Genomic DNA, 15684 nt, shown 5'->3' with positions numbered 1-15684 from the left:
CAACTTACCTTAGCTTCATCAGATCATGAACCTTACAGTATAGGCCAATATCCCTTACGAGAAGTCCACCCCATACCTCAGCCAGATGGTACACTGCAACGAATACATATGTATACTCCCCTCACCAAATTAGAGATATGGGAAATGAAAAAGATGGTGCCCTCTCACGAAAAAGATCCCGGAGGATTCCATAGAGTTGAAAGATATCCTCCAAATGGGTAGTTTTACATATCCAGATATAATAATACTCCTTAAAGTAATTCTACCTACAGGCATATTTGACAAATTGAAGGAAAAGGATTGGGAGGTGGGTGGTAAAAAGATCACGTGGACTGCCCTAGAACAAGAAGAGACGGACAGAAAACCAGGTGAAGGTCTAGGTGAGTGCGTAAGAGAACTGCCCAGTCTCCTCATACAGGTCTTGCCTCTGTTATTGACAACGAAAAAGGAAGATTGGGATGCCATTTCTGCCTGTAAACAAAAGCCAGACGAGGATACGGGTGATTACTACACCAGATTAGAGAAATGTTTCTCTATAAATAGTGGACTCGCACATAGCAGCGAGGCATATCCTCATCTTTTTGTGTCCAAATTGGTGGACAACGCCTTATCCCCCATCAGAAATATAGTGTTGAAAATTGAGAGTACCTGGCAAGCAAATAGTCCTTCACAAATGTTACAGATGTTACAGTACCACCACAACAGAATAAGGGAGGAACAGGAAAAGAAAGAGTAAAAGACACAAAAATGAAGGTACTGGTTGCACAGACGGCACCAGTAAATACGGGCCCCAAAGGTAATGTGGGGGCCAATAAAGGTACTTGCAACTACTGCAAGCAGCAGGGCCATTTTGTGAGGGAATGTCCAGTTCTGAAACATAACATAGCGACAGGAAAGACGAAAGAACGCCCACACACTCCTAGAACAGGTAACACTCAGCATCCCCAAACCATTGCGCCGCCACAGGTTCAGACGCCTGCTGCTGCCACGCAGATGTACCAGAGCGTACAGTCAGATTACCCCGATTTTGAGCCATATGTATGAGACAGCCTTGAGAGAGAAAGTGACTTGCCCCTTATCCCAGTTCCAGTAGATCAGAAAGGTCCATATGTACAAGCTCACTTACTGGGACAAGACAGAAAATTCCTCATCGACACGGGGGCAAGTAGGACTACCATAAGTCATAAGGAAGTCCCAGAGGTTCCTCTCTCTGGCTCACATAATATATCTCTGGGCTTTTCAGGAAAACCTATCATAAACAAAGTATCCGAACAAGTCTCTTTAGGAGTGGGTCCTCTGACACGTACTACTGACCTGGTCCTTACAGAAACGAGCCCAGAGAATTTACTAGGAATCAAGACACTCAAAGAACTAGGAGCAGTGATATGCTGTTCACCGAAAGGAGTAAAATTGTTCCTACGAGATTTCAAAGGACATTTCACAGTCAAAGAATTCGACCCCAGACTAAAAAAGACATCCCACAACATTTGTGGGCAAAAAGCTCGACTGATGTCGGTTACATGGATATCACCCCACATCAAGTCACGCTCAAGGAGGGTGTAGTCTTACCCCGTATATGACAATATAAGATTCCACCCGAGGCTGAACAAGCCTTACTAAAAATAATCCAAGAACTCATAGAGCATGGTGTAGTGATAGAGACCGATTCAAATGTTTGCAATTCTCCAGTTCTTCCGGTCCTCAAAAGGACTGACCCTCAGGCACCCCCGGTCTACCGACTGGTGGTTGATCTCCGAGAACTGAACAAATGTGTGATCCCACAATATCCGGCGGTCCCAGATATTTCTTCACTATTGACTGCCATAGATCCCGAAGCTGCATTTTTCACAGTCATCGACTTGAAGAATGCGTTTTTCAGCATTCCTATACATCCAGACAGTCAATATCTTTTCGGATTCAGTTTAAAAGGACGAAGCTTCAGGTTCACTAGAGCTCCCCAAGGCTATACAGAAAGTCCAAGCATCTACAGCCAAGCACTAAAAAGACAACTTGACAGTATCAATATGCCTGCCAACACAGCGTTGATACAGTATGTAGATGACATCCTCATCACAGCAAGGAAAGAACCAGAATGTGAAAAAAGCATCTCTCACAGTCCTACATTTCCTGACAGACAAAGGTCACAAGGTATCTCCCTAATAATTACAGTTCGGCACACAGCAAGTAGCTTACTTAGGACATTTACTGTCGAAAGAGGGTAGGCAACTAACACAAGAACGAATCCAACTGATTTCAACAATTTCACAGCCAAAGTCACAGAAAGAAGTTCGCGCATTCATTGTCTCACTTCATATTGCAGACAATGGATCCCTCAGTATGCCCACATAGTCAAGCCACTCATACAGTTAACCACAGTGGAAGCAGCCACTCATACAACTCTCCCTTGGACATCGGAACACTCCCAAGCATTTGAAGCTCTGAAACTAGCTCTGTGTCAAGCACCAGTTCTGGCCACCCCGAACTATAGCAAGCCTTTTACCCTGTTTGTGACAGAACGTGACGGAACAGCACTATCCGTCCTCACACAAGACCAAGCAGGAAGAAACAGACCCTGTGCTTATTTCTCTAGCACTTTGGACCCCGTAGCACAAGCTTTGCCTGCATGTCTGAAATCTGTTGCGGCTACAGCCCCGGCCATAAGACAAAGTGATTCAATAGTGTTAGGACATCCCCTGATAGTACAAGTACCACATGCTGTGGAAGTCCTTCTGAACAGAACACAGACCCAACACCTGACTGTAGCAAGACTGACAGGATACGAACTAACGCTCTTTCAGCCACACATAGAGATCAGACGATGCAACGTATTGAATCCTGCTACCCTTTTGCCCTCAAGCTCAGATGACGCGACACAACATGACTGTGTGGAAGTGATCAACGTAGTGACAAAACCAAGACAAGACCTAACAGATGTTGCACTCCCAGATCCTGATGTAACACTATGTGGATGGGTCGTGCATGAGGACAAGTGCTGGAGAGTTGGTGGCAGCCTATGCAGTAACAACGGACTGTAAAGTTATAGAGACCCAAAGAATTGACATTCTGTCAGCCCAAGCAGCAGAGCTCATCGCTCTGACACAGGCCTGCATATGGGCAAAACAATTGAAAGTGAACATCTATACCGATTGCCAATACGCATTCGGTGTAGTTCACAATTTTGGAGTGTTGTGGCAGGAAAGAGGTTTCCTTACCTCACATGGGGCCAAGATACAACATGGTCCCCTGATTCAAGCCCTACTAGATGCCATACACCTACCTACAGCCATAGCTATTCTGAAATGCAAAGCACATACCAAAGCTACAGACACCATATCCAAAGGAAATGACTTAGCGGACCGGACTGCTAAACAGACAGCCCAGAGTCCAGCGAACACATCAGACTCTCAGGTACCAACACAGACTGTCACTATGATAGTGAGAGACCCCTTGAAAGATGTGCTAGACATACAGACACATGCCACCACAGATGAAATAAAGAAATGGACTGAACAAGGAGGGGTCCAGACTGATCAAGGTTGGATGACCAAAGACCGAACAGTATGGTTTCTCCCTGATTCCATGGTACAAGTCATAATTGACAAGGCCCATAGTCCCGCCCACCTAGGCGAGAAAGGTATGCTGGATAGTTTACGGAATATCTGGTTTAACAAACATCTGAGATCTGCAGCCAAACAAAAAGTAAAAACTTGCATGATATGTTGCCAATTTAATCCTGGTAAAGGTGTACCAGTAGAACAAGGTGGATTCGAGCCTCCTGGTCATCCTTTCGAAGTCCTCCAAATGGATTATATCCAGATGGACAGATGCAGAGGGTACAAATATGTGCTAGTGGTAGTGTGTACACTGACACGATGGACTGAAGCATACCCCGTCCCAGACTATGGTGCCCAGACAACCGCTAAGCAATTAGTGAGAGAATTCTTCCCCAGTTACGGGTTACCAAGGGTCATTTATTCAGACAATGGACAGCCTTTCTCCTCCAAATTAATGGAGGCTGTTTCTCTTTTATTGGGATATTCCTGGAGATTCCATTGTGTCAGACACCCTCAGGCAGCTGGCTTGGTAGAAAGACACAACCAGACCTTGAAAACAAAACTAGCCAAAGTATGTGCAGAAAAAGGGATAGACTGGGTCACTGCCCTCCCGGTCGCTCTCTTTTATATGCGAATGGTGGCACATTCCCGGACGGGACTGTCCCCTTTCGAAATAACATTCAGGAGACCTCCTAACATCTGGGGTGTCCCTTCTCCTAGAAAACTGACTGACATTGATTCTAATATGTTGACAGATTACCTGGCTTCCTTGATGTCTGCACTCCAATCTTGTCGTTCGCAAGTTACAGCAGCATTTCCAGACCACACCACGCCTGGAGAACACACCATCAGGCCCGGCGACTGGATTTTGGTGCGGAATTTCGATCGTACCAGCCCCCTGGAGAAGAGATGGACAGCTCCTAAGCTGGTCCTCCTGACCACGAGGACGGCCGTCAAAGTAGAAGGACGCAAAGGATGGCTCCACGCTAGCCACTGTCGGAATTTTTTTGGACCTACACCCACAGACACTGTGCCTTGTTCAACAGCTACAAACGCCCCGGATATAATTTCACCAATTCCAGAACTCACTCCTCAAAAGGAATACTGATCGCGGCTGCGATCTCACCCAAAAAACAGACTAAAGACATTGCACCTGATCATAACGCACCGGTGGCTAATTAAGCCCAGGAACAAGCTCTTGGTGCAGCGGCTGCTGGGAGACGTTTTGATTTCGTGTCCAGAGACATCTTGATATTAAATCCATAGACATCATGAGGAGAAATGACGCGGTGCGTCAATGGAAAAAGACTAATTATGTAAAATTACTGCATAGCAGGTTCTCGATCTTTCTGTTCACAATGTTACTTGTTTGCTGTGTAGCAGCCTGCCTGGGATGGATCTTATGTACAGTTTTCCCTCCACATTCTTCCACGTTTGTAAAGAATACCACTATGCATTCCTATGTTGATCTTCCCCCACACCTCGAGGACAGAAGAAAGGAATTTATAAATAATACATTCATTTCCACCCTCCATAAACACCAGCTCATAGTCAACAAGACAAACTGTTGGGTTTGTGGCTTGATGCCACATTCCGTGCATAAGGGAATGCCCTTTTTCTCCCTCCCGTTTGGTTATTCAGGATCCGCCTATGCCTTAGCCATGATATTCTCTGCCTCAGTCAGAAACATTCCCCCAACCAAATTGAAAAACGAGAGTAATTGGAACGAGGTAAAGACCAAAATAGTAAGGGCTGTTTCCAAAATGGTGGATCTCACTGACCTGGGGAAGGGCTGAAGACCACGAAAACATTAGTTACTCTCAGTTCCATGACATTGCTTCCTTCAGGGAAATGTTTTCCGTCGATCAAAGACGGACAGATCAAGGGGGTTGGGTAGTACCGCAAAACGGCCGGTTTTGCATAAGGGGGAAGGGAAAAGGAGAAGTAATGGGGAACAGCGAGTGTGACAGGACATACACACTGCCCGCTCCCGATTTTCCGACCATAGTGACTGCCCCAAACACCTATTTCATTTGTGGACTCCATGCGCGCACCTGGTTGCCCCAAGGCTGGTCTGGAAAGTGCTACATCGCATTCCTATTACCACCGACTTACACAGCCCCCGCCAATTACCACCTGATTGACCCTCTGACCCAAGTTAGAAGACAACAAAGGGGGGTCATAGATGCAGAAGATACTGCAGGACAAGAAGTAGGAGACTTCTTTAAAGGTTTTCTCCCTTTCTGGGGACCTATGGCAAATAGTCGCCACATCCGGCAACTAACCCGTGTAGTTCAGGCCGCCATAGACGAAACAACTGGCGCCTTAAATTACATTACAGCTGAGGTCGCTGCAGACAGGCTCATGACACTGCAGCACCGTATAGTTTTAGATGTCCTTTTAGCCGACCGTGGTGGTGTGTGTAAGGTAATAGGGTCCAGTTGTTGTGTATTTATTCCAGACAACGCCCCCTCAGTTTATTCTGCTATCTCCCGCCTTCATGTTCTATCCGACAAATTGGATATGGACACCGGCACATGGTCCCTGACCGGCTGGTTATGGGATCTCCTGTCCACCTGGGGGTGGAAGGCACTAACAGTCCTGGGACTCGTTTTTGCCACTATCTTCACCTGTTGCCTTTGTGTCCAGTGTGGCCCCGCCCTTTGTGGACTGTGTGCTACTTCCTGTACTCCTCGTCCACGAAATAGAGGAAAGAAAATTGAAATGATCACGTTACAGGAACAAGTATACGATCTGATGAATATAGAAATTGATTAAGAATTTCTGTAATAGGGTTTCTATGGGACAAGGAGGGAATGTGGAATTTGACCAAAAAAACTCCCTTTTCCGCCTGGTGTCCCATCATGCACCCTATCCATCCTAACATCGACCAGGCAAGCCAATTCTCCTACTTCAAGCACAAACCCCGTTGTACCCCCTCTTGCCTGCTCTTTTTCTCATAAAACTGACACATGCAAAGAATAATGACCAGCTACCATGTATCCTACGGGTTTCCGTCCCCGTTCGATATTTTCCTTTAGACAAGAACGGAGTCAGTCGGATGGTTGACCCGGAAAACCCCCCCTCCCTAACTCTGTCACCGAACGAGCAGCTCTCGCTCATCAATGATTTCCTAGTTTGCGAGGACAGCCACGGGTTGGGTTAACAACCAAGGGAAAACCTAATCAAGCACACGAGACAGCCACGAAGAAGAATAGTTTACTACAGCCCATTCTTCCTTTTCCCCGCTGCACACACATACCATTGTGAGACATCACCGCCTTTGTGTACGAAGTAAAGAACGCACAATGCCTCGTCCTCTTTACCTTTCTGACAGAAATGACCCTGTGACAATGCCTCAATTCTCTGTCCTCAGATACTAGCAACTCTGTAACTTGTTTGTCCATGTGTAAATGCTATTCAGGTTATTCTTTAAACGAGAACAAGTATGCTATGTCTTCTGTATGACTACATCATGAAATGATTGAATCAAGTCTAAGGGAAACTCCTTCTTTCTGATTGTACTCTTATTGTATAAAAGTGCTGATATGTTTCAAGCAAAGTAGACTACTCCTGAACCCGCTTGGTGAAGGAGCTCTCCCTTAACTCGAGTTCTGGAATAAAACCCTTTTAACTCGAAGACCACGGACTCTGCTCCTCATTTTATGTATTACCATTCTCTTGGGTAATTATAGAAATTCCGACCGGCGTAAATAACTAGTTTTTATTTACCACACTGGGACTGAACTACGCTATCTTGGTAAGAGGGTAGTACATTGTGAACTTTTAATCCCGATTTTCTGAATTCATGCCTGAAGAGTATTCAAGTTCACTGGGACTTCCAGAGCCTGTGGCGCAGTTTATAAAGACACGACCATTCACTGGAGTGGATACAAAAAAGTCCATGTGGAGTGAAGGGACTGGATTTTAATTTCCAGCAACTAGTCAGTTAACAACAAAATTATGAACTGCCATATATTGCCAAAAATGCATCCTCACAAATGCACTCAGTTGTTCTCAATTTACCATACTCTAGTACATCACTAAGACATATAGCTTCGTTAGTGCCAACAAAAAGAGTAGAAAGCCCAACATATTGCTGAAAGAATGGAATTTTCTTTTAAACAAGAAGCTTATTTTCAGGATTTGAAATATAATTTGCAACTGCTGCCAGACAAAAATGTTTAATTGAATGGTTGGTCTCAAGTCATTTTGTTACAGAAGATGAGCAGAGGTATGTTCTGCCTAAACAGAAAGTCTAGCAATAGTTTAAGACATATAGTGGCACACATCTTTTCCAAATTAACAACATCTGACAGGAAAGGGCAACCAATGCCCACGTATATTGGCACTTAGTAGCCAAATGTCAGGGTATGCAACTATACTAGTCCAAAAGAGCTTCATGCTTTAACCCGTTACGTACTCCCGTCGGCCACTCCCTCCCCAGTGCTGCGAACGGCCATAGGCCGTCGCAGCCCCGCCCACTTAATAGAACGCCCGCACCGCTGCCGAATTGCCGCTGCGGTTAAGGCGTTAATTGTCGGGTTTATTCTTTGTCCAAATAAACAATGTTGTTCAATACTGTACCCACTATAAAAAACATTTTTTGGGTTCCTTGATCAGGAGGAATTGAAAATAAACATTGAACCAAGCAAGACCTCCATATTCATTTACTTTAACCTCGCAATAACAATGGAGTGCAGAGGGCAATAATTCATGCCAAACATTTATTTAATTGCCTTTGATTGGAGTACTCAGATATTGGAAGAAGGTGGTGTTAACCCACTCCTGTCCACAGAAATTCCAATCTTAACATACAGGCAGAGAAGTTAGCTCCCCAGCATGTAGCAAATTAATAGCGACAGTCCTTATCTCAGTGTTTATTCGATTGACAAAGACAAGTGAAAGTAAGTCCAAGGATAGCAGACATCCTCGTCATGATGAACACATTACTACAACCAGGTAATCTCTATAGTCTTGACTACCTTCCCATTAACTCCTACCTTTAATGTAAATTGAGTTTTTAGCAGCGGATCCAGGATATAAACTGAATCTACCAAGATGTGTTCCCAGAGGCAGTCAGACATGTCCCACATGTTCACACTGGCGATATTGAATGGAGCCTCTTCATACAAAGAAAACAAAATCAACAACTATCCTCTTTGCGTGCATAAACATATTATGGCGTGGAATAGATCTTTCCAGGTGTTTTTTGTAGGAACATCCTCGCAAACTCAACAATCGTGTCCATCAGGAGTTCCAAAAATAGTTTTGAGTTTGAAATTCATTGAACAAATGGGTCTGTAAGACACAAAGCAGTGTAGGTATTGATCTGTCCATGGGTTAAAGAGAAGAGCTCAGCATATGCATCTAGGACTTGCATGCAATCAGTCTGCTATTGGGCATGAGGATGTCTGAAAAGACTACTCCTTCAACTGACCCATCTTTAGGGTTGTTGGAGAGATGGTCAGGGAGAGGTTCACTTACTGCTTCCTGATCCTCATCTGTGACCATCAGTATGGTAATTTCAGCCGTGTCATGATAGGGTTTGAGGCGGTTGACATGGATGACCTTCTGCTCCTGGCACAGAACTTTCGTAGAGGGTCCATCTGGGCCCTAGAGCTCTGGTATGTAAGGCCCAAGCTCCTGGGGCTTAGTTCCCATTGGGGCTGATAGCATATCTGGTCCCCTCTCGTCAGGGAGAAGACCTATCGGTACAGAAGCTTGTTTCCTCGTCTTCTTACCTTTCCTTTTGGAAGTTTGGGCCATTTTCCCAGGTTCCAACTCTTCGCTTTTTAACCATGGGCTCTCCTATTCCTGTATACATTTATTGAACATATTCACTTTATGTCTCTATGCTCCATCGTATAGGCCATTCATACTGGATCACTCAGGTTTATAAATGGGTTGTTACATGTGTACTATTTGATTCAATGCCTATTAGATTCCCCATGTTAGACTCATGTTTATTATTATTTTTTTTTAATTTGTTACCTTTGCCTCAAATTGTAAAGCGCTCTGATGTCCTCTGGGGTCAAATTCGCGCTATATAAAACTTTATAAATACAAATAAAATACTCACCTTTGGGAATACTACATCAGTGGCAAAGGATACCTAAACTCTCAATCTATAACATACTGAAAGACTTTTTGGAACATTTTTAAAGAGAGATTTCTATAGGTTGTAAAATATTCTGGTGGAACTTCAGCTGGCCCAAGTGTTTTGATATTCATCAGCAAAGCTATAGGGATACCTATTTAATTGCAAGGGGAATGGATTAAACATCACTTGCTTTAAGTCTATGCTGCAATGTCAGCTGTCCTGATGGAAAGTGTGGAGCACCTACCTCCCCTTGTGAATGCATCGTCTCTTTCTGCTCTATTTCTAGCTTGACAACTTCTCGCTTGACTTTAGCTCACTCCATACAAAGCTGCCACATACACTGGTTGGCCCAGCTACATATGGCAATAAGAGCTGCAGCATCGTCCTAGCTTTAGCCAGAGCCACTAAAGTTTACCATCTCAGGGAGAGAGATAGCAGGGGAATCACAACAGGCACCTGAGGCCAGCACATGCTCTTAGCCTGAAACCTCCTACAAAGTGTTCCTCGTTCAGTCGCCGCTATTATCCTTCCACAACCAGAATTAGGGAAACAACTATTGAATCCATGCTGCCTTAGAGACCATTTTAACTTGTCACCGCTGAGAAGTGTCTTACTCAACTCACCCAGAACTCTTGCCACCACCATTACAAACATAATTTCTTACATTACTTGGCCCAGAAGCTATAGGAGGTGAAGCGGTTGAAAGGAATTTACGCACCACTACAGCCAATGAATCAGAGAAGCGGACTACAAAAAAATCTTAATAGATTCATTAAGGAAAGATTGTGTGCGCTTCGCCAAACAAATAAAAAACATTTAACCATTTCTCACGTAGTGAATACGATCCATAATATCCGGGGAACAGTGACGGAAGAGGGAGAATTGAGTTATAGTATAATATGTGTGAAATATTTCTATCATGGAAACAAAAGAGGATGTTTTGCAGCGGACACTAATTTTAAATTTAGAAAAATGACCACTGCCTCCTGACTGCACACTTGGGGCAGATAACAGTACTGAAACGGATTGACAATTTCTGAAGTCAATCAAATTACTTTATTGGTAAAATGTCATTATCACAAAAAAGGGAAAATGCTGCCACGGAAGAGAGTAAACGGGTCTCATTTCCATAGAGCTAACCGAGACAAAAGGCAGCAGAGTGCTGTACTCGGGGAGTCAATGTCGAAGTTGCATCCCTTTAAAAAATAAGGCAGCAACTTCTACAACCTTATACGTTTGCAAAAGTACAATGGAAAGAACAAATCCTTAGTAATTAAGATACTCCCAAACAGTCATCTTAGACCAATTCCACTATTCGTACAAGTTCCGAATGCTTTTCCACTCAGTCTTACCTGGGGTCTAGCTTGACTTCCACAAGCTTAGCTTTCAGCTCCTCTTTACTCATTCTGTTAATGCAGCCATTAGCAGCAGCTATTTCTTTGTACACTGGATCACTGTAAATGCCTCCATTGCCAGTAATGGAGTTCTCCTTTTCTTCCTTGCAATCCAATTTAAAATTCTGACAAAAAAGCACAGAAAAAAACCACATGAAAAAATGTCAGGCTTCAATTCACCACACAGTACTCGTAAACAGAACACAAAGGAACAGGTAGAAAGTCAGACATGCTGAAAAATGTCAAAGCTATGGCGCCTTGCACTCTATTAAAACGAGAAGCTTTAAAAAACATAGGGCTATGTCTGAATTTGCCCTCAATTCTGCTTACGAGGAGCGAGAGACATCTCGCCGTTCAATCGTGCAAAGAAATTCAATTGAATATCGGGGTCTGGTAAATGTAGGTCGGTGTTTACAGACTCAAGACACCATGACCTCTGCTGAGTACATAGCATGCTTACTCCTGGTTTACTAGTTTCAAAACGAGAATATGGCTCTCAAGCCAAACATTTTAGGCACCAACTGAGATTCTCAGGTGCCCATTTAAGGTGAGCACAATTACCTTTCAACTTAATAGTTTAATTACAAACAGAAACAAGTCTACACACATTGGTAATCAGTTCAAATGAATTTCAAACCCAGTAAGTACCTCACTCACCAGCCATCATGCACTCTGCACCATCTCATGCCATCAACCAATTAACTCCGCCCCCCACTCATAGTCTCCACCAACCTCCTACCCTGCTTAATTATCAATTCCCTGTAGAGCTTGGCACATGGTTTTTATTTTAAAAAGAAATGTTAATCAATCAAACTTGCAAGTTCAAAATATGCAATAAGGTTTTAAAACGACCTCCTCTTTCTAACAGGAAGTGTCTTCCCTTTCTACTTTTAGTAAGTTTAGTTGAATTATGTTTACAGGGGGCACACATTATCGAAAGAGTCCTGGTGGCGCAAAATTCATCTGTGTCCACATTTCGTACCACTGGGGCCCTTTGGTATTACAGAAGAGGCTGCAGATTTTCGAGTGGATCCTTCTGTAATCCAGTCACGATTTGAAGGGGGCATTCCATGATTTGCACAGGGGCTTGGCCCCACACAAACAAGGGAATTATTTGCCTCTGTTCCTGTGCTTTATTAGGAGCGGGCACAATGGCAAAATTGACTGTGAATCACACGTTGGTGCATATCCACTGCTGCCCCTTGAATCATGGGATGTGGGAGCTTATAAACCACCCCCAGATATCCCCCTGCTGTGGGTGCAGTCACTCACTGCACCCACTTGCAGGGGGACTTCTGCGCATTCCCCACCACAAAATGCAACCAAGGTTGCTGCCTACACCGTAAAAGTCGAGTCAGTTGCTTAACACCTTGGCTGCTAGAGGTTTTTCCCCCACCGGTGCTGCATTCCCAGATTTACCATTGTTCATGACTAGCTCAGCTCAACCGTGCCTCATGAGCATCGAAGGGGTTAAAACATCTGGGTCCGCCAATTACTGATGTGTTACCCCCGCAAGTTTGGGGCAGTGCGGAGGCAAAGCATGCATTGTGATAGGGACAGTGGCATGGTCTGCACGCGGTGTACCCAGTTTAAGATGTGCTGTTTCGTATACCAGGTCAGTGCGCCCTTTCAGTGATACGGGCCCTGATTTGACTGCTACAGGATTGCAATGGGTTTTCATTAAACCATTTTAGATGCATATTTTTTTAGAATGACAATATAATGTAGAGAAATAGGAAAGCCTATAGAGAAATCAAATGACCGTACCGACCGTGAGTGGTGTGGCTCACTGGTTAGAGGCGGCAGACCCGGAAGCAGAGAACAGCCCGGGACCAGGGTTCAATTCCCGAAGCGGCAGAGTCGTGGACCAGGGTCAGTGGACTCGATAATTCTCGCCTCGGTGCCTACTCTAACCAGGGATCACACTCGGCAGCTCTGGGCATTAGCTTGCCTCATCTCTACAACGGCCCCCCACATTCGCCGGGGATGCCTGGTTTCACCATGGAGATACCCAGTAGGGACCATCTCACAGGGATAGCCAGGATGGGTTCCCCAGCGGTCAACAGCGCCACAACGCCTCAGGGCAGCAGTGCGCTTTACAAGACACATACATTTACATTTGAATGCAGGTGTAAATAGACAGAGTCAGTAAAACGTCCCCCTGCCTGTCCTGCCACAGATTCAGATTCTGCTCCAGTCCTAACTTTGAGTGCCTGTTTTACCTTTTTGAAGTTAAAGCACAGTTACCTTTCTAGGAAAGGAGCACCTTGCTACTTATACAGGCATTAATTCAAATCTCGCAACATTCACTGATTGAACGTGAGTTGCTAGTTATCAAAAATATACATCATTGCATTGCTGTCCAAAAGAAATTTACACAACGGTGGACCTTTCAACCGCACCCGACATACAGTTCCAGATAGTTAAGGCTTGGTGCAATTCACGTCCAATATCAGCCATTGCATGACATTGCTGCAGAGCAAAGTTCAAAACAAAATAGAATGGTGCACCCAAAAAAATTCTTCAAGTAAGTTTCTAGAAAAAGTTCTTCCTTTATTTAATTCAACTTTAAAATATAAGGTCCAGCAAGGGCTTATATTATGTCTTGTTCAGCATTGAGTTTCTTATTCCATTAACTAATATCAATAGTTTCCATATATCGTTGGCCATATAAAGGTATCCCATCCGTCAATCAATTGTAGTGTCCTACACCAAATCTGGCAGGCTCTTGAAATAAATAGCAATACAAGAGGGGGTATTGGTATCCCCCAATTTGGTAGCAGAGTCAGTGCCCCACCATCAGTTACCTTTCTAGTAAAGAAGCACCTAGCCACATACAGGCATTAATTTACATCTTCAAACAGGCATGGAGTGTGATTTGCTAGTTATCAAAAACATCCATCAATGCAATGGTGTACATGATTTTTTTTGTTATCCAATATAGCGTAAGAATAAGCCCATTAATGACCGGCATAGCCCTCACCAGAGGTGGTATTACAACGTGAGAGCAGTCCACCCACTAAGACTAGAATGTGCTAAACAGGAAGGAAGAGAAAGATAAACACAAATGTTGGAGCACAAGGTTTGTACGAAATAAACTAAACATACTTTTTGTTGCTGCTTCTTCAGGCTTTACAATGGTTTGTGTCCCACAGTGTTCACTGCTTTTTTTGAAGCCGGGCCAAGGGACCTTTTTTTGGGTCTATACTCAAACTATAAGATAGTGCAATATATTGCACTATGATACAAAATGCAACAGAAAAATACTTGGTATAATTGAAACACTAAACACTTAATTTGAAAATGTGGGAGTCAATTGTCCAGCTCTCTTTCTGAATTAGGACTCGACGTGGACGAACTATTCATGACAGCAATAGCTTTGCAAAAAAAGGAAAAAAAGCTCAAGTCAAGTTGATTGTGTTTGAGAGATCCTCCACAACTGACTAAGACATTTTCTGGTAGAGTATTCCTGATTTCTTTTGGACTTATGGACCAGGCGTTTACCAGGTTTAATTACCGGAAGCCATTTCATCACAGAGGTTCGGGAAGATCATAGCAGACTACTTCAGTTTCTTCTGCCTGAAATCTCGAAATTTCAAAAACAAGCCCCAACAGTGTCAGGTAAGCAATTTGTAAGAGTTAAAACTGAATTTTTGCTTCACATCATTTGTTCTCGTCTTAGGCAGAGGCCTGAAAGAAACGTTTATGCAGCCGTTGTCTGCACTTGTAGAGGAGCAGTAATTTATTGTTAAAGTGGTTTTTGAGACAGAGAAACATTCCCTACATGGCTCTGGAAAGCGTACACCCCTGCCTCGAACGCCCAATAGCAAGTTGTAGAGTCTTCGACTGCCCCACTTCAACACACGGGGAGGCGTTTCCGTGACAGAGTGTGAAGCACAGGAGGGCTCTGTAGTGAGAGGGGCACACCAACTAGACCCTCCTTTGACGAGTGCGACTGCTAACACATCACCATACAGGAGAAGAATGAGAATGGTGGCAGTAAAGCCATTACAATAGCAGGGCAGGTCTTTTTTACCTGTCACCTGCTAGAAACAGCTGCTTACCAGCCTCTTCCATATATTTTTTTTAATTGTTATGCCTGTCCCCTGCAACCTGGTTCTTCGCCCATCCATGCGGTCAGGGATGTGTGAGCATGGGCATCACTTGTGTCTAGAGTTTGCATGTGGAGAGTATAGGGCACATGTGACTGTAGCAACACTTTGTACCATTGTGTATTGGCTATACATTATTGGTACTTAAGGAAGATTTTAGAGAAAACCCCATAAAGCAGATGGGAATTGCAAGGCCACCTCCAGATCATTCCAGGGAGCCATTCTAATGGGTCAAACATAGGGGTGTTAATGGAAAGAATCAGAGGGCCCCTTCTAAGCTAGGAGTATACCCCTGCACCTTCCTGCCCTATGTTCTCTAGGAAAGGCTCCACCTACTGATTAACAGGTAGTTAAGTGGGGCATCCTCCCATGACCGTTTATTCTTGTTTTGGGTATTCTAAGAGGAGGCTTCAAGCGCCCCACCTGCCTTCCTGCTTAGACGTGTTACAAAGACCACGACTGAACAGTCTGCAGGGAAATGGCAAAACAGCAGAACTTCCCAGAACCGGTCTGATCGAACA

General features: G+C 44.1%; 1 protein-coding gene across 1 annotated transcript in view; it reads right to left on the bottom strand.

Moving 5' to 3' along the window:
* The window catches only part of ERI1 (exoribonuclease 1), a 228207-nt gene that overhangs the window by 133273 nt on the left and 79250 nt on the right, over window positions 1-15684 (bottom strand). The window contains exon 2 of the mRNA XM_086961755.1: window positions 11010-11176. Within this exon, the coding sequence (XP_086817881.1) occupies window positions 11010-11176 (167 nt within the window). The remainder of the gene's footprint in view (window positions 1-11009; window positions 11177-15684) is intronic.

The sequence above is a fragment of the Lissotriton vulgaris genome, chromosome 3_1, assembly GCF_964263255.1.
Source record: "Lissotriton vulgaris chromosome 3_1, aLisVul1.2, whole genome shotgun sequence".
Classification (NCBI taxonomy): Eukaryota; Metazoa; Chordata; class Amphibia; order Caudata; family Salamandridae; genus Lissotriton; species Lissotriton vulgaris.
This window is presented reverse-complemented; position numbering and strand designations above follow the sequence as displayed.